The sequence below is a fragment of the Dipteris shenzhenensis genome, chromosome 18 (genome assembly GCF_047967505.1).
Source record: "Dipteris shenzhenensis isolate YYH24624 ecotype China chromosome 18, Dip_SZ_1.0, whole genome shotgun sequence".
Lineage (NCBI taxonomy): Eukaryota > Viridiplantae > Streptophyta > Polypodiopsida > Gleicheniales > Dipteridaceae > Dipteris > Dipteris shenzhenensis.
In genome coordinates, this window is record NC_141613.1 from 55,928,748 (window position 1) to 55,948,332 (window position 19,585).

General features: G+C 41.6%; 1 protein-coding gene across 1 annotated transcript in view; it reads right to left on the minus strand.

The window, feature by feature from the left end:
• Nucleotides 1–1,432: 1,432 nt before the first annotated feature.
• The window catches only part of ALDH22A1 (aldehyde dehydrogenase 22A1), a 188,985-nt gene continuing 170,832 nt past the window's right edge, over nucleotides 1,433–19,585 (minus strand). Inside the window, exons 11-14 of the mRNA XM_087389274.1 lie at nucleotides 15,376–15,597; nucleotides 15,072–15,263; nucleotides 1,825–1,965; nucleotides 1,433–1,677 (exon numbers count right to left, since the gene is read on the minus strand). Of these exons, the coding sequence (XP_087245400.1) occupies nucleotides 1,519–1,677; nucleotides 1,825–1,965; nucleotides 15,072–15,263; nucleotides 15,376–15,597 (714 nt within the window). The 3' untranslated portion in view covers nucleotides 1,433–1,518. The remainder of the gene's footprint in view (nucleotides 1,678–1,824; nucleotides 1,966–15,071; nucleotides 15,264–15,375; nucleotides 15,598–19,585) is intronic.

Here is a 19,585-nt window from a genome sequence, read left to right on the forward strand (position 1 = left end):
GATTTGGCCTCCTACATCCCCTTTCATGGTCTCATGTGGAGTTTGTGTGTCTATTGGCTCCAAACTTTGCTCCTCTACACCAACTGTTGGGACTAGATGTAGTGTTCACTTTGCCATTCGGAGTGGCTTTTTGACGTCCTAGTGAGGCTTGGGTCTAAGGTGGAGAGGAGTGAGTCTCAAGGTTATGGGGGTGGTATCTTGGGAGGTTGGTGGAGTAGAAGGATCTTGCTTAGGTTGAGGCTCAGGTGAAGAGAATATTTTGTGAGTAGAAGGGGGAGAACTTGGGTTCTTAGGGAGGGTTCAAAGTTTGCCTATGAAGGCGAGCTATAGTGGAACAAGTTTTTCACAAAAAGCTTAGTAGAGGGGGAGGTGGAGGTCTTGACGGGACACTAGAATTGTTACCCAAAGGAGATTTTCCTAATAACTGTTGCTTGTACTGAGCATCTCTAAATATAACCTCATAAAATCATTTGGCAGCCTTATATCCGCCCGCAACATAGCATCCTTTCAAGAGAGATTTTAGCCATTGAGCAACATCTGCTGCATCAGGCATTCTCTCAGGAAAAAACAGAACCACCGCCTTTTGAGCCAAACTCATAAGAGGAGCATAGAGAACATGGCCCAGAACTGAGACACGAAACTCAGGAGCTGACTCCTCATCCCAAGCATTGAAAAGCCTTCATGAAGAGTATCTGCAAAAGACTGCAGCTCAGGATTGAGACAGGGTTCAGGATCTTGAGGAGCAAGGACTTGATGACGCTTGAGATCTCCCCGATGGTACTGTAAAGGCTCCATTAAGCAAGCAAGAAAAAACAGACGGTGCTCAGAGAATAGAAGCTGAAACAGAGGACAGCAAGGCTCGAAAGAGGAAGCAGAAAGTCACTTGTATGGCTCTGGAAAAGGGCTATGATAAGAAGTCGAGTATGAAGGCAGAAAAGATAGGTACAAAGCAAGGCGAAAAGGCCTGAAAACCCTAAAGAAACGGACTAAGAGGTAGCTGAAACAGGGTAGACCTGAAGGCGACCAAACGGGTGACCCAAGGCAGAGAAGAAAACCCCTCGAAAAAATGCACAAGAGCCCGCGATCAGTGCACACACACACACACACGGCCTGGGGAGAACAGAAGAAGGCGACAAAAGGGGGGGAAAAGAGAGTAGAAGAGCTCGTAAAGAGAACCGCATGAGTGAAGGGGCCTCCATGCAGACCAAACGGCTGGGACAAGGATGCACGAACAGAGAAAAAGTGCCCACAGCAGTTGAAACGACCCAAGGAAAGGCACTCGACAGGCACGAAACCCTTCGGAGAGGCTGAGAACCCCTAGCATAGGCGAGCAAACTTGCTGCAGACAGGAAGGAAGGGGAAGCACCGATCCACGCTCACCTCTCTCTCTCTCACACACACACACACACACACACACACACACATCTGAGAAGGGATAACGAATCATCTGCTAATGCTATTCAAGCTCAGACAACCATAATTCAAATCAATCATTTGAGGAACTGGAAAATGTGGACTTCACAGCTGCGTCTTTTTCCATGCAGGCCCCGGGTTTTCTGGGCCTGTCAAAATTTTGATCATATTCACAAGTCCTCTCAGCCTTTCCCAGATGCTCTGACTATATAAAGTCTCCACTAGCGCCTTCTCAAATTCAAATGCATTTTCGGCAACTGGATACTGAAACAGATAAGAAACACACACTTCATTATTCCCTCCGCCCTAAAAAATTATATATGATATACACTACTGTAGTTTATTATAATAATCAAAACTGGAGTATAATCAGATGGAATTGTAAGTGAAATATAAGTCAGATTGTCTAACCTGGAGAGGCTTTGGAATCACAGTCTTAATGTACTTTATTCTATCCTCGACCACAGCCTTCACGAGACAGCACGCTCGCAAACCTTCAACACCAGCAAATCTTCCAAAGCCACTGTCTTTCACGCCACCAAAAGGAAGAGCCTGCCACCAAATAACAACACTTGCCTTCAGATATGGAAATGCATTTTCGATGTTGATTGCAATGTCTGTAGAATACAAAGATTCTCAGATGTTTCAAAAGTAGACCACACGAGTTAGAATTATACGCAATTGTGCTGCTCTAAAAATTTGGCTGGATTACCTGTATTGTGTAGAGTTCTGCTGCATTTATAAGATTATCATACTTCAGATATCTTGCCAACAAGCAACTTAAGAGGTCGTCGCCAAATTAAGGCAGGAAGTTCACATGAAATTGGGTATCATGAAGGCAGATAAAATCATGTGCTGGATGCATTATAATAGATAATGTTTCAGATAAGCTCTCTATTAGAGAGGACTATCTCATACAAGAACTCGAGTAAGCATAGAAATCAGATCTATATGTTCAATCTATTTGGTCAAAGGTTGGCAAAGAAAATCTCTACGAGAGTGATGAGTCAGCTTGGGCTGATCTCTCCTCTACAACTCAGCAATCTTTTTCTTTGAGAATTTCTAGGTATTTGAGAGGTTTCCCACTTGTGAAAACCATTAGGAAGAAAAAGTGCCAGCTGATAAAATCCATCACAACAAAGGAGGCGGTTGGAGGTTTTGGGTGTGGGAGAGGAGACCCTTGCAGAGGCTTCTGTGGGAGATTGATTTTGGAGAGACCCTTTCATTTAGGATGCCCTCGATATTCCTTTTTTCAGCTACTTAGTGAGATTGGGCAGGCAGATCCAGATGGGGAGGACTAGTGGCACACTAGCCGCAGTAGAGCATTGGCACACGGACTCTCTAAGAGGTCTCTTTATTATTTTTGGTGCAGGCTCTGGGACAGTTGCAAGCCAAGGAAGATGTCCCACTTCCTTTGGCTGTTGGCACACAGAGCCCTTGCAATGGGCACTTGGCTTGGGTTTGGTCGTTTTCCAATTTCATGCTCATGATGTGGTTTGAATAAGGAGTCTCAAAGGCACTGCATTTGGGATTGCGCCTGCAGGCACATGAGGTTTGGAGGGGAGCTTCGAAGATATTCTTCGCTGGGATTCAAGATGAGATGGTGGTGAGCTCGGGAGCGGTGGCCTGGCTTACAGTTAGAGGACCTGCTTGTAGATACGAGGAAGTCTGTCGTTCAGATTGGTAGGGCAGGATTTGACCTTCATCCATACCCCGGACTTCACAGAGATTGTGTGGACACTTGCACACTATCATAGATGGGAGCTGGTAGCAAGCGTCATTGCCTGGTACATCTGGACAGCTACGTGCAAGCATGCCATAGAGCAACAGACCACATCAGTCTCGGAGACATAGGCCAACATTTGGCTAGATATCATTCATACTCTGATGGGATACACTCCAGGGAGATTCGGATCGCGCTAGGTGTAGAAGGGAGGCTTTTATTGGCATATGGGAGCCAGGCCCCTTCCTTCTTTCATAGATGGTGGTATTATAAACCACTAGAGTGGATATCTGCTCAGCCCTTTGTATGAGGTAATCCCCCATAGAGCGGCCAGCCAGGGGGATATCCTTGTGTTTTTATATTGTACCCTTCCTTGGGGTGTTGTAATTTCTTTGGTATCCACGTCACGAAGGAGTTTATTAATAGAAGTTTCTTTTCTCTAAAACAACTAAATAGTAGCATATATGAAATGATAAATGCAAGGATGAGATTATACATCCATATTATGTAGCATGAAGGGTTTCCAAACCTTCATATACTTAGAAGCTAATTTTGGAGGGATCCCTTGCAATAAACCCTGAAAACTTGCTATAATACTCTTGCACATGTCTTTTCCTTCTCTTTCTGTGCTTCATCTCTGAATGTTATTCCTCTCAACATCACCTTTTAAATAGTTAGGGGTGCTCGTCCCACACATTTCATATTTTTTCTTAATCAATCCTCATCTTGCAACTGAGCCATAAAGATAGTTTTTTAATTGCATAGATAATGGCCAAGTTTTCTCTAGATGCAAACAATTAAGTATAATAATTTTGTCGTCAACTATGTAAGACAAAAGCTAAGAGTAAAAAGAGATAGCGGATAGCCCAAATGCAAAGGTATATTCAAGGATCAAGCCTAAGGGTAATATCCGCTGGAAATATTGTAATATTTAAGCCAATGGCCAATGTAATAAAAGTTAGAAGGGTTAGGGGCACTTTTTCCTTCTAAGGGTTTTTCCCCCTAACCATAGTTAGCGGTTAAGTCTAGGTTTGTGTGGGTTTTAACACACAAATAATTGCGAGTGAACTAGATGATGTGGGAATCATACAAGATATCCGAAAAGTGAGTTTTGCAAAGTTGAATGTTTTAAGATCTTGGATCACACACACACACTGTTTTTTTTTTTTTAAAGTGAACTTTTGATTGATTATATTACAAGAGTAGCAACCTCAAAACGAGACAGCCAAAAGTACATCAACTGAAAATCTTAGTGTATGCCAAATAGACATCATGATCTATGCAGTGCGTCTGCAAGCAATCAAAGAAGGATTGCTGCAGAGAACGCTTAAAAAAACCAAATAAGGAAAATATGGGATCACCAAAGACTTTATAGTTCCTGTTTGTCCATAAAGCCCAGAGTGCCCAATAGCGAACCCAAACAAAGAAAAGATGAAACTCTGGTCAAGGTGGATGAAAACCCAAGAGCCAGAAAAGCTTTCCAAAAAGACTAGTCGGGAATGTGGCTCGCAAGCGCTAGCGAAGAAGATCAATGAACTCACGAGAACATGAACAAAACCAGAATAAATGAGGCACAGTCTCCTGAGGACTCAAGCATCTATGGCAACGAGCAGGAGCAATGTGTCTACGGGCCAACATCTGTCCAGATGAAAAAATTCCTAGAAGCACTCACCAAAAGAAAACCTGTTGTCGAAGACGAGTTTTGTAAGCCCAAAGATGCTTTAATATCTTTCTCCACCACTTGGTTGTGCGATGCATTCGCCAAATAGAATTACCTTTCTCTGAAACCCAAGGTTGAGGCGAAAGGATTTTATACAATGCAGGCACCGTAATATGGAATAGTCTCAAAGGGCAAGAAGAGGACCCTGGTGAAGTCAAAGTCCAATCCTCCAACCTGTCCTGAAGTTCCAGAGGAGGAATCGGAACAAAAGGCAAAAGTATATAAGCAATTTGTTGCCACAAAACACGATAATGAGAGCCCAAGCCATACCGTGTAGCTGCCAGAGAAAAAGGTAGCATAGAGCCATCATCCCGAATAACATCAACAATAGAAGTGATGCCCTTAAAGGAAACAAAATACGAATGACAAGGTTCCTGTAAAGCCAGTGGAGACTGAAAAACTGTTGACCAATGAATGCTTTCAGCTCGCAAAGAATTCCCCAGCAAAGATTGTCGACCCTTCCCTTCCAGATGAGAAAGGATGTGCTTCCAATCAATAAGCAAACTGGAGACCAAAGGGCAACCAGGCAAAGTGCCATCGATGCGACCAAATAAGAAATCCCAGTAATTGATTTGCACTTATCACCTTGCAGAAATTGCAGCAACATTTTTCCCTGTGAGCAAGGATGTGCACCTGGATATTCATGATGTTCAAACCACCATGCATCTTAGGAGAACAAAGTTGATGCACTGAAAGCAGTCTGATATTTTTTCTACCATGTTTGGAACGCCAAAAGATTTCCATAATGGCAGACATGAAAGAAGCAACATCTGCCTTGATGAACATTATCAATTGCAAGTAAAATTGAATATATGCCACAATGATGGACTGTACTATCCGAAGCCGAACATGCGAAGGCCAGGTTGCCACACACACACACACACACATACTTTTTTTTGGTGAAATCTTTGATTGATTATATTACATGAATAGCAACCTCAAAACAAGGTGCTACAATTACATCAACTGAAAATTTCAGTATATGCCAAAAAGACCTCATGAACTATGCAGCGGGTCTGCACACAATCAAAGAAAGATTGCTGCAAAGAACGCCTGAAAAAGCCAAACAGAGAGAAAGTATGATCACCATCTGGTCTAGATGGATGAAACCCAAATAGCCAGAAGAACTTCCCAAACGGAACAAATGGAAATCTCACTTGCAGGCGCTATCGAAGCAGATCAAAAAACTCACGAGAGCATGAACAATGCCAAAACAAGTGAGGCACAGTCTCTGAAGAAGCAGAACATCTGTGGCAAAGTGCAGGAGCAATGTGTCGATGAGCCAATAGCTGTCCAGATGAAAATACTCACAAAAGAACTCGCCAAAAGAAAACCTGTTGCCGAAGCGGTACTTTATAGGCCCAAAGTTGCTACACACATTTTTATTTTTATTTTGTGGAATCTGTGAGTCATTATATTACAAAAAAGCTATCCCAGAAAGGAAGAGCTATAATACATCAAGAGAAAATCTCACTATGCCTTCCAAAGTTGCACACACATACACATACACATACACATACAAACACATTTTTTAGTGAAAACTTTGAATGCTTTATATTACAGGATAGCTATCCCAGAAAACTGGTAGGCTGAAAGATTACATCAAGAGAAAATCTCCGTGTAGGACAAATATACATCATGATCTATGTAGTGAGTTTGCAGACAATCGAAGGGCGATTGCTGCAAAAGAACGATGGAAAAAAACAAAAGCATAAAAAACTCGATCACCAAGGACTCTGTGGTTTCTATCTTTCCAAAGAGTCCAGAGTGCCCAATAACAAACCCAGGTCATGAACAACTCAAAATCCGGCCTTTGAGGATAGATCTCTCTCTCTCTCTCTCTCTCTCTCTCTCTCTAGTGAAAGCTTTGATTGATTATATTACAAGAATAGTCACCTCAGATAAGAGGCGCTAGAAAATACATCAACTGAAGATCTTACTATAAGCCAAATATACATCCTGATCTATCTGGCGAGTCTACAAGCAATCAAAGAAAGATTGCTATAGAGAACGCTTAAAGAAAGCAAATAAAGAAAAATTGGGATCACTAAAGACTTTACAATTGCGGTCTATCCATAAAGTCCAAAGTGCCCAATAACGAGCCCAAATAAAGAAAAGATGAAACTCCGGTCACTGTGGATGAAAACCAAAGAGGCAGAAAAATTTCCCAAAGAGAAGAGTCGGAAATCTCGCTTGTAGCCTCTATCGAAGAGAATCCAGAAACTGTCGAGAAGACGGGCAATGCCAGAATAAATGAGGCACAGTCTCCTGAGAAATCAAACACCGATGACATAGAGCGGGAGCAATGTGCCTACAGGCTAGTAACTGTCCAGATGGAGAATTTCCCAGAAGCACTCGCCATAAAAAAACCTGTTGCCGAAGTGGAACCTTGTAAGCCCAAAGTTGCCGCAGTCTTTTTCTCCACCATTTAACTAGCCGATGCATTCACCAAATAGAATTACCCCTTTCTGAACCCCAGGGTTGAGGCAAAAGGATTTTGTATAAAGCAAGCACAGTAATCTGAGATAGCCTCAAAGGACGAGAGGAGGACCCAAGGGAAATCAAAGTCCAATCCTCTAATCGATCCTGGAGTTCCAAAGGGGGAATCGGAACCATTGGGGAAAGCATACAAGTGATTTGTTGCCACAAAGTACGATAATGAGAACCCAAACCATACTGTAGTGCACTTTGCGAACAAAACAGCCCCCCAAGGTGCGTGTGAGCCAATTTCCCACATCTGCTGCAACGGGCATTCTTCCTGGAAAAAAAATAATAACTACATGCTTGGCGTATTCTCGCACAAGATCCACAATCTCCTCTACATCCACCATTATTCCAACAGTGGGAGCAGGATCCTTCCAATCCTTGCGTGTATCATCAAACCCCTCATGCATCACATCATAAACTAACGGAGCCTCTAGAGAGGCATGTCCAGGGTCATCCTGACCCAAATCCTGCTTTTGTGATTTTTATTCATGTAAGTCTTCATAGTAGTCCTTGAGTACCTGTGTGGACCCCCCCCCCGAGCAAAGTCTGTAACACACACACACACACACATTTTTATTTTTATTTTTGTGAAATCTTTTTTGGATTATATTAAAAAGTAACTATCCCAAAATGGAAAATACATCAAGAGAAAATCTCACTGTAGGATAAATATACATCATACTCTATGTAGTGAGTTTGCAGGCAATGAAATAGAGATTGCTTCAAAGAGTGACGAAAGAAAACAAAAGTAGAAAAACTAGGATCACCATAGACTCCGTGGTTTCTATCTTTCTAGAGAGTCCAAAGTGCCTAATAACGAACCTAGGAAAAGAACAAGTCAAACTCCAGTCGACGAGCATAAATCCCGAAAAGCCAAAAGAGCTTGCCGTTTAGTATGAGGAAAGCGTAAACGCAATCTCTGCTGAAGAATGCCAATGAAGTCACATGTGTTAGCGTAACGCCAGAAAATATGAGACACAGACTCCTTGGGTGCCAAACAATGACGATAAATAGCTGAGCAATACGCCGGCATAAGAGCAAATGTCCAGAAGGAAAAACTCCCAATAGAATGCGCCAGAAAAAGACTTGTTGTTGGAGAGGGATATTGGAATGCCAAATCTGCCTCAAGCATCGCTGCACACACACACACTTTTTTTTTGGGTGAAAATTTGAGTTGCTTTATATTACAAAATCATCATCTCAGAATAGGACGATGAGGAATACCTCAAGAGAAAACCTCAATATAAGACAGATATACATCATGAGCTATGCACTTTGTTTGCAAGCAATCATAGAAAGATTGCTGCTGAGGGCGCCTAAAGAAAGCAAAAAAACGTGGGATCACCAAAGACTCTATGATGTCTATCCTTCCACACACTTTTTGTTTAAAAGTGAAAACTTTGGATGCTTTATATTGCAAGATAGCTATCCAGAAAAAAACTGATAAGCTGAAATATTACATCAAGCAAAAATGTCCATGTAGGACAAATATACATCTTGATCTATGCAGTGAGTTTGCATACAAACGAAAATCGATTGCTGCAAAGAATAACAGAAGAAAAAAAAAGGAGAAAAAACTCGATCTCCAAAGACTCTGGGGTTCCTAGTTTTCCAGAGAGTCTAGAGTGCCTAGTAGCGAACCCAAGTAAAGAACAACTTAAAAGCCGGTCATCTAGGATAGATCCCAAACAACCAGAAAAGCTAACCAAAAGAAGCCTGAGAAAATCGCAGTCTCAATCTGTGCCGGAGGATGCCCAAGAAGCTTTGTGCCTTGGGACAATGCAAAAAGATATGAGATACCGATTCCCTTGGAGCTTAACACCGATGACAAATAGCTGGAGCAATACGTATGCATGATAAAAGCTGTCCAGACGGAACAACCCCCAATAGAACACGCCCTAGAAAGACATGTTGACGTAGTGGAGCCTTGGAGTGCCAAATTTGTTTTAATCTCTTTCTCCACCATTTGACAAGATGGTGTAAAGCCCAAATCTGATTGGCCCTCTCCGACACCTAGGGTGGTGACAACAGAACTTTATATAAAGAAGAGACTATGATATGAGACAGCTTCAAAGGACGGATGGACGAGTATAAAGAAAGAAGAGTCCAATCCTGAAGCATGTCTTGAAGTTCTAAAGGCGGTACTGGCTGAAGCATTCGAGTAATGACTTGCCATACCAAACGATAGTGCATGCCCAAACCATATTTTGCAGCAGCCAAAGGGAAGGATAAAAGAGTGCCATCCTTCTTAATAACATCAGCCACATTGGAAATCCCTTTTGTATTAAGAAAATAAGAGCGTCGCGGCTCCTGCAAGGCCAAGGGAGGAGAAAAAACCCGTGACCAATAGATGCTCTCAGCTCGCAAAGAGTTACCCTATAGAGAATCTCGTCCATTCCAGTGCAAATGTGAAAGAATATGCTTCCAATCCAAAAACATCTGAGAAACCATAGGGCACCCTTTGATTTTGCCTTCAATGCAGCCAAAAAGAAAATCCCACTGCGTGGGATGCCAAAAACCAAAAGCAAGAGTGGTGATGTGATAGTAAAGAGCATATCATAGCAGCCCAAGGCTGATCATCTTGAAGAAATTGAAGCATCATTTTGCCATTGTGAGCTAAAATGTGCACATGAATATTGAGAATATTCAGCCTGCCATGCAATTTGGCTAGGCCTAATCTTTGTACTGGAAGTAACCGCAAGCTTTTCTTGCCATGCTTTGACCACCATAAAATTTCCATAATGGTGGACATGAAGGAAGAATATCCCCCTTAGTGAAAATACCAATGGCAGATAAAACTGAATATAGGCCACCAAGATAGACTGAACAACGCGAAGACGAACATGCAACGGCCAAGTAGCCAACTTCCAATATTCCAATTTTTTCTTCAATTTAGCAAGAACCAAATCAATCTATTGACGATGAGTAATGCTCCAACCTAGAGGACATCCAAGATGACGAATGAACCGAGTTGGTGGAACAATTTCCCCCGGCCAAGCACTCTTTGCCAATCCTTAGAATTCAATGGCAGCAGACGGGATTTCTCAAAATTAATGTGAAGGCCAGCAGCCAGTCCATACAAAGAGAGAGCCTGCATAAGCGAAGAAAGGTCCCTTGGAGTGTTTTTTGGCATGAAGAATGAATCATCTGCATAAGCTTGAGCAACCAATGAGCGACTTGCAAGAATTTCCAGCCCATGTAGTATATTTGTCGCCACCAAGTGATCAATATATATACAAGCATTGGATGCGTGGCTATAGCATATAAAATAGCACTGAGAGAGCAGCCTTGCCGGACTGAACATCGAAGCGTCCAGGGCTCTGATATGTCATCAGATAAAATACATGAAGCTTTGCTATCCTGATAAAGCCAGAAGATGACATGCTGCAATTTCTGACCAAATCCGAAAGCCTGCATGGTCTGAGCTATAAAATACACGTGCAAAATAAGCACATCTTGGTCTGTGTACTTGGCATACTCAATCCCAACATAAGCATTGGCAATATTATCAGTAATATGCCATCATAGAATAAACCCATACTGAGCTAGATGCAAGCCATCATTTAAATACTCCTTAATGCAATCAACCACCATTTTGGTGATGATGATCTTATATATCACCGGCATCAAAGTAATAGGCCTCCAATCAGCAAAAGATTCACAAATGGACTTCTTGGGAAGAAGTTTGACCAAACCTTTCTTCCAAAAATCCAGCATATATTAAGTTTGCCGAGCAATATTGATCATTTGCAACAAAGGCATTTTCAGCAAATCCCGAAAAGCCAAGAAAAAGTATACCATTAGACCATCCTAGCCAGGAGATTTCCATCTACCACATGATTTAACAACATTACTTAACTCTCTTTCAGTGAAAGGAGCTCCCAAATCCTAGGTCTGTGCCGGTGAGACAATTGGTGTGACATGCTGTAATAATTTTTCCCTTGCTGAAATAACCTCCTGCGAAGGCCAATCTGCTTTCCCAAACTAAGAAGAAAAATGTCGAACACAAGCTGCAGCAAGTTGTGGCCTAGAAGAAGTCCAAACACCATCCGATAACAAAGCTCTGCAAATATTTTGAGAATGCCTTTTCTAATGCAGCCCTTTAAAAAATGCTTTGGAGGAGCAGCCTTTATCCAAAAAAGCTCTCTGTCGTGCACGTGTCTCCGATTTGGCTATTTTCTTATTGTCATTACATTGTAGATAATATTTTGCCTGACATAGAATCTGATTTTCTTGAGAAGAAAGAGTCCTGAAGTGACTCTACTCTGTCAAAGACTGACACTGAAATTTTGCCTGAGCAACATTGTCCTGCAAGGTCTTCATATAGCTTTTGCCATAATTACAAATAACTACTTGCATTCGTGTAACAAAAGCTTCCCAAGCAAAATCAATTACAACTTGTTTTGTATATGCACACATGTGCTAGCTCCCCTTAAATAATTAGGGAGTTTTCACCTACATTTAAAAAGCAAAAGATTGGCATTCCCAATTGTGTCTCCTTTTTCTTAAGAGGAGTAGGGCGTCGGAAGGGAGGGGGAGCATGGCTAAAGGTAGGCATGATAGAGGCATCTCTTTTTAAGCCCGTTATAATATCCTATAATGTGGGTCCTAGATTGAAAAAATGGGGGAGATGGGAAAAGGGGAAGGATATGCTAGAGTTACATCAAAGTAGTAATATGGGTTGGAGGTAGCTTATTGTAAGATTTCACACCCCTGGTCTATATGGTCAAGGCTTCTATGTTCTTGAATACACTACCATGCTCGAGAGTGCTTTAGGGGACATTGGGAGGTCCCCCACATAGATTCTCCATATAATTTTTACTTTCAAAATCTTTGTTTTCTTTTTTCTAGTTTCGTTTTAGAATGTAGCTTTTTGATGTGTGTGTGTGTGTCTGTGTGGAAGGATGTGTATGATTTCACAAAAAAAAAGTGTGTGTGGTGTGAGGAGCGTGAGGAGCTGAGCTATGGCGTCCACCTGCTGCAACCTGCCCACCTAGGGTTTTCCGCCCATCTAGAAGCCCTTGCTAGGTCCCGTTCGTGCTCGCAGCGTTTCTCGCTCGTCCGTCTGACTTTTGCGCTCCCTTTTTCTGCATTCGCGGCTCTTTTGCAGCTTCCTTGCCTTCCGTATCTGTATGGAACAGGTCTGTACAGTTCCGTACTTGCTGTACGGCCTGCACGGCATCAACTGGCATAGGATTTGCTGCTGTCATTCCTTTTCCCTCTTTCTCCCGGGCGTTGTTGCTAGTCGTTTCTTTCTTCTGCCCTCCTGTCTAGCCTTTAGTCGTACATATCATGCCTTTGTAACTCCTCCTCTTGTTTGATGCTCGTATATATCAGCCCCTTTTTTCTTTTCTGTTCACTCCTTTTCTATACCCTCTTTCAGCCTGCCTTCACTTTCTTCCTCTTCAAGCTCTGTTTCTTTCTTCTATCTCCAAATACAAAAGGCTCGTCTTTGAGTGGGAACACTCCACAAGAAAATTCAGGGATTGGAATTATTTGGGCTGCAGTGACAGCAAGCTGCACTCTCTTTCCTGAAGAGGAAGTGGCTGCTCTTTTATCTTCTCCACAGACATTAGGTTCATCTTAGGGTCAGGGGCCGGATCATGCAAACTTGATCTTTTGGGTTCTCACATGTAAATGCTTTGTAAATATGCTGTTATACATAAAGTGTCTTACTCTCAATGTACTGGGTCTATGTGATCCCAAGAAATGGAAGCTTGTTTGGGGATATCTGCCTCAATTGCAGCCTGATATAGTTGCATTACAAGAGCATAATCAGCATATGTATGCTGGTCGGCATGGGCATTTTTCTGGTTATGATATTTTCTATGTAGGAGAACATTCTATGATATTTCTATGGTTTTCTTGGTGAAACATGAGTTACAGCCAATGGTTGCTCTAAATGGTAGTCAAGGTAGATGGTTGATCATCCAATGTCTTATACAGGGGGATTTGCATCAGTCTATGCGACACAATGTTCTTGCAGCAGAGGTTTAATTTCGGCCGATATGCAAAGTTATCCCTGGAAGCAACATGCCTTCACAAAACATGCCTTCATTTGTGAAGATGTTAATAATGCTCCTCAACCAAGTGATGATACTTTTGGCCACACTCATATGTTAGCCTATGAGCTTCAGTATTGGTCTAATTTATTGACCCAGCTCTCGCTTATTGATATGTGGAAAGAATCATAGCCTATGCTGCCTGGTTATGCATTTCAACACAATGCTCAGTCTGCTTATCGGGCTCGATTGGATCGATGGTATAGGGTTGATCCTCAACACTATGATTTTCTCACTATCAATTTATGGGTGGATTACACTTTCACACATTTTGATCATGCCCCTTTGTGGTTGAGGATTGGCCTTCATGAGATACCTAATGATAGGCTTGTGAACGAAAGATTGCTCCTTGAAAACAATAGTTATTTGGAGCATGAAGTATACAAGGCTCTAGTTAAAGATGTGGTTCAGCCACTATCTCAACCGGCTGTCCATGTGATATGGCTGAAAAGGGGGGGGGGGGGGGGGGGTCTTGCACAGAGGGAGGATACACTATTTGAGTGGGAGAGGAGATATAGTTAGAGATTGGGGTGAACCAAGGGGGACCGTTTGAGGGGCCTTAAGGCTAGGGTAGTCACTAGGACGTGGTTGGGCTAAACCGCAAGTGAATTTTGTGTTGAACTGGTCCTTAGTCCTGTCCGTACCCTTTCCCTTTCCCTTTCCCTTGTCCTTGTCTTTCTTGTCTTTGGGCTTCTCTTTCAGATTTCAGATTTCATTGGAGGTGTCTAGACTTACTATGTAGTCAGTACTTGTTGAGCTAGCTTGTGTGCTATCCCATTTCCCCCTCTATCAATGGCTTTGTACTCTTGAAGTCAGTGGATACCAGTAGACTTGGGTTTTGAAAGATTCCATTGAGGAGGTTGGACCCGACCATGTGGTAAAGGTAGTTATCGATATGTTACAAAAAAGTGCTCCTGATGATGTTTTTCACTAGATCCAATAGTTGGCCACACATGGCTAATTTTGCTTGCTCAACAAGGTTTAGTGGTCCCAAGCCCAGAACTTCCTGGCAAGGCTGGCCAGAAAGCAATCAGAGCAGGAATTGCCTGTCCACCAGCTTGGGAATAATTACCACCAAATATTTGGAAATTTAAACTGGTTGAGTGTGCAAATGTGTTCTTGTAAAGGTAAGCAAAAGTTTCCTATTAAAAAGATACTTCTGCCCTCGGGGGATATTTGAAGTTTAGTTTCAGAAAGGACAGTTTGGCTATCAAATAGCCATTGAGATTCACAAATTAGAATTTAAAACTCCCAGCACCTAGATACAAGCTATTCCTTCATACTAAAAATTGCATAAAGTTTCAGAACGTATTTGCAAGTAAAATCAGCTTGCAGACGTGTTAGTTGGGACCTATGTTCTTGGAACTGCTTACCAAACCAGACTTCCACCAGGGGCCTATTCATGCCACCTTGGCTTCTATGGTTCTTCAGGCAAGGTTAGCCATCTTCTGGATATAAAAGATGCATAAAGGTGCCATTCCGTGCATTTATGAGGGAAAAATCAACCTCCTTTGCCCAAAAACTATGAAAATTGCAGACACCTTAAGATCCAAGATATTGTAATTTCCTGAATGCTACCAACCTTTTTGGAATCAACTTATTGGACGTCTAAGTAAAGAATTAAGACAGATTAATTGGCCTTGCTTGCATGAAGGTCTTAGTTTACCTGACACATGTAGGTAACAGCAAAATCATTTATTGCAGCAAATCCACAATGGATTCTAGAGGATATGGCATTAGCACGTTGTTTGTTGCCAGAAAAAACAGCACACCCGAGTCCAAATTTTGTATCATTTGCCAGGCGTACAGCCTCATCATCAGTGTTGAACTTCATTATTGCAATTATTGGTCCAAAAATCTACATTAAAATAATGCACAGTGACAGAGTTAATGAGCACAAAACAATAACCTGACATCATCAAAAAAACTTCAAAGAATCCTGCACCATTCTACAAACCAAAGGCTGATACCTCCTCTCGCATAAGCCGCATTGAATGGTTTACATTGAGTATTACTGTCGGGGGATAAAACTGACCCCCTACATCATCGCCAAGGTTACCAATGAAAAGTCTCCCACGGACTGCTATCTCTGCACCTTTCTCTATAGCATCATCTACAAGTTCCTGCAGCTTGTCAGTATGTTCTGGTAAACAAATAGCTCCCATATCATAGATCCCTTGCAGTGGTGGTCCCTATTTCAACACACACCGTGTATTGTCAGCAATCCATAAGGTTAAAACCATTATACAATTGTATTGCATATTGATTAGCACTTCCAAATTTTCTGGCAAATTAATCTTTTTTCGACATTATTCACTATAGTTATTTTAAATGCTTCACTACTTATTGAACATAATCTTTGACATTCTATCATCCTTTTCAGATTGATCTGCCTGCTGCATTTAACAAGGAATGTGATCCATAAGATACTGTGTGTGCCTGAATCCTGTATCAAGCAGTCTATGAAGTTGTTTCTGTGTCTCCACTTGAAGAGCACCTCAAATAAATAAGAGCTTATCTTCCACGCTCGTGGCGCTACTGCAAGCAAAAAGGTACTGAGAATGAATTGGCAAGCATTGACTTCTGTGACACGGAATGAATTTTCAAAAAAGCCCGACAATTTAGATTTGAAAGAGCATCAATTCTTCCTTAAAGGGCAACAAGTTTACATTGTATGATAAACTTATCACAGATGAAGGTTGAAATGTTAGTATATGAAGATGTGAGGGCATGACATTGGGGTGGGAATGGGTTTCACCCATTCCATAACTTGTCAGATCGTTTTTTGTAGATTAATTCCATGGAGCTCATTAAAATTGGTAGTGAAAATGTGAGATAATCATCAAGTACCCCAACGCCTTAATATTAAATAGGGAATCAACATGTCACCAATAATTTCAAAATTTTAGGTTTGAATAGGTATATTCTCATGAGGGTTTTGAAGCTGATCTCTTACTTCTTCTAAGGTGCTAAAAGATATTACTTAGAACACGTCAATGTACCTTTAGTTAAATGTAGAATTTTAATTAACAAGAGAGCCAATGCTGAGATATGGCTAGTTGGAATAGCAATTGAAGCACACCATGGTTTTGCTAAAGCTCCCTGTTGTTTGAATGCAATAACCGCAGGGTTGTGAAAGAGAACAATTCATACTAAAACTCTGGTTCAATGGTGATTATTGGACTATCATTCAACTCTGGTTGATTACGCCTTTCAGCATTCAGATCATGCTCCGTTATGGTTACAGTTGTCTTTCCATGACATGCCATTTGACAGGTTACCACAAAAAAGACTCCTTATAGTTAATAATAGATTATGCATGGAATGCCTTTGCCACTCGACGAATACAAACAGTGATACGTGAATATGGCAAGAATCATATGCATGATCTACGGGAAACAGTCGCTAAAGTCAAAACTGTTTGTCTATATTCGACTGAAATCGGTCAGATGCGGGATTAACACCAAATGACAGCATTTATTTATGCTAGGCCAAGCATACTTTGCAATGCAATGATAACAGAAAATTTGCCAAATGGGAAACTAAGGCCAGACAAAAGGTTTTGGTTGATAAAGGCTGCTCGTCTAAAGCATTTTTTAAAATGCTTACACCACAAGAGGCAATCTACCAACATTTGTCGAGTTTTGACATCTGATGGATGTTGGACTTATTCAAGATCAAAGCTTGCTCAAGCTTGTGTAGCTCAATTCTCTAGATAGTTTGGCCTTTCACCCTCTCCTTCTCAGAAAGTATTGGCTGCAAGACAGGAGCTTTTACGTCATGTTTGTCCTATTATTTCCTCAGCACAAGCTCTAGAGCTGGAGGCACCCTTCACGGAAAGAGAACTCAAGCTTGTGTAGCTCATCTATCACCCTCTCCTTCTAAGGAAGTATTGGCTGCAAGACAGGAGCTTCTACGTCATGTTTGTCCTATTATTTCCTCGGCACAAGCTCTAGAGCTAGAGGCTTCACGGAAAGAGATCTCACTGATGCAATTAAATCTTGTGGTAAATGGGAAGTCCCCCGGCTGGGATGGTCTAATAATACTCTTTTCTTATCTTATAATGAGATTTTCTGATCTAGTAATTGTCAGCCCCTTGTTTGGGGACTGTTCACTGTAATCTAAAGTCTGATAGATTTCACCCCCAAAAAAAAAGTGTGTGTGTGCATGCACGCAAGGTAAGGCCAAGGTTGTCCCTGTGAGTAATAATTCCACTTCTGTGTCTGCCACAATCTGATTGAGAAAGGGGACATGGATAAAGACTCCAATCGGATGCATAGTCGCATGAAAACGTGTTTCATCCTGTTGAAACACAACGAAACGTTTCATCACAAAACATTTCGAAACAGGACGAAACACTCTGCACAAAACGCTGTTTCGCCCAAATCCTGAAATATGTTTTAAAACAATTTTTTTCCATTTTTTCAATGATTCAATGTTCATGTATCTAGATTCTAGAATACATATGCTTTTCAATCCTTAAAGATTGATTTATCTGAAGTTGAAACTTGAGAATCAAGATTGAAAGCTTGAAATAAATTTGAAGAATGTGTTGGTGTTTTATATATCATTTTTGGGTTTCTTGACTTATATTCCTCTTTGTTAACTCTAAACTTGAGTATAACATATCTTAGTAGCCAATAGCCTTGAATATATATATTATCATTTCAAAACCTATCCGTTTCGTCTGACAACACGAAATGAAACGAAACAAAACCTGTCCAAACGGTGAAACGGTGAAACAGTCGAAACGTTTCTTGTGACTATGGCCGGCTGGCAGACTCAAAGGAGAATCCTCACTCTTAGGCAACCTCCACCTTGCACATGGACAAGGGCATCCTCAAATGGCCATACACCCACTGAAAATTCTGGAATGGGTATTACTTGGGCTGCAGATGATGTGGCTCTTTTATTGCCAGGTTCTCAAGATCATGTGGCTGATATGCAGACTTGACATATTTTGGCATTGTACAGCATGTACATACCTGTAAATCTGCAAGCAAATAAAATGCCTAACCTAAAATGTAGAGGGAATGTGTGACTTGAATAAATGGAAGATCACATGGGCCTATATCAATAAGATGCAGCCTGACATAGTTGCTTTGCAACAACACAATCAACATGATTTTGCTGGCAACAGCAGGCTATGATATTTTCTATGCAGGTGATAATTCCATTTCTGGAGTTGTGGTGCTGGTCAAGCATGAATATCAGCCACTCGTGGCATTCAATGACCTGCAAGGCAGGTGGATTGTCATTCAATGTTTACTGCTTGGGGAGGTTTTTGACTCTGATTCAGTCTATGCTCCGCAATCATTGCATAGGAGAGCTGTTGTATGGCAGGAAACACAAAACTATCCTTGGAGGCAAAATGCATTTCTGTCTAGTGACTTTAATAATGCACCTCAGCCCAGTGATAACACCTCGGGAAAAACACATATGCTTGCACTGGAAAGGATGCAATGGACTCATTTGCTATTTCAACATGCACTTGTTGATATTTGCCCATCAGGCCCACTTGGATCGCTGGTACATGCTTAATGCTCAGCATATGCTGCATTTACTTGCAAGATGTGGGCAGACTATGCTTTCCCTCACTCTGATCATGCTCCCCTTTGGCTAAATTTTCTTTCTTTACATGTGTGATGACACACTTTGGGAAAAAAGATTGCTTATTCTCATGATGCCTTTAAAGATAGGGTGGCAGATGGAATTGCTCCACTATGGGCACAGGCTCATATTGATATAGACTTTGCGTAGCTGGCATTTGCATATTGAATGCAGCACATCATTCGCGACTATGGTAAAACTTATTTGTCTTCTCTTCGCAAAGAAGTTGTGGATGCCAAAGCCCTCTGTCAAGATCTTCCCAGCATGGTCATCTCGGGAAATTATCTCCTATTGAAGTAACTTTTCTATGCTAGTCCCATCATTTCCTTCGAAGCAATGATCATAGAAAACTCCGTAAATGGGAAACCAAGGCAAGGCAAAGGGCCTTACAGATAAGGGTTCCTCTTCCAAGGAGTTTTTCAAGAGCCTGCATTATAACAGGCAGCGTGATAACATATGTAGAGTCAAGATGGCAGATGGCAGTTGGACCAATTCTAGGGCTCAATTACCTGATGAATTTGTTCATTATCATGCCACTCAATTTGCAAAGCTTCCCTTTGTATCGCAAGA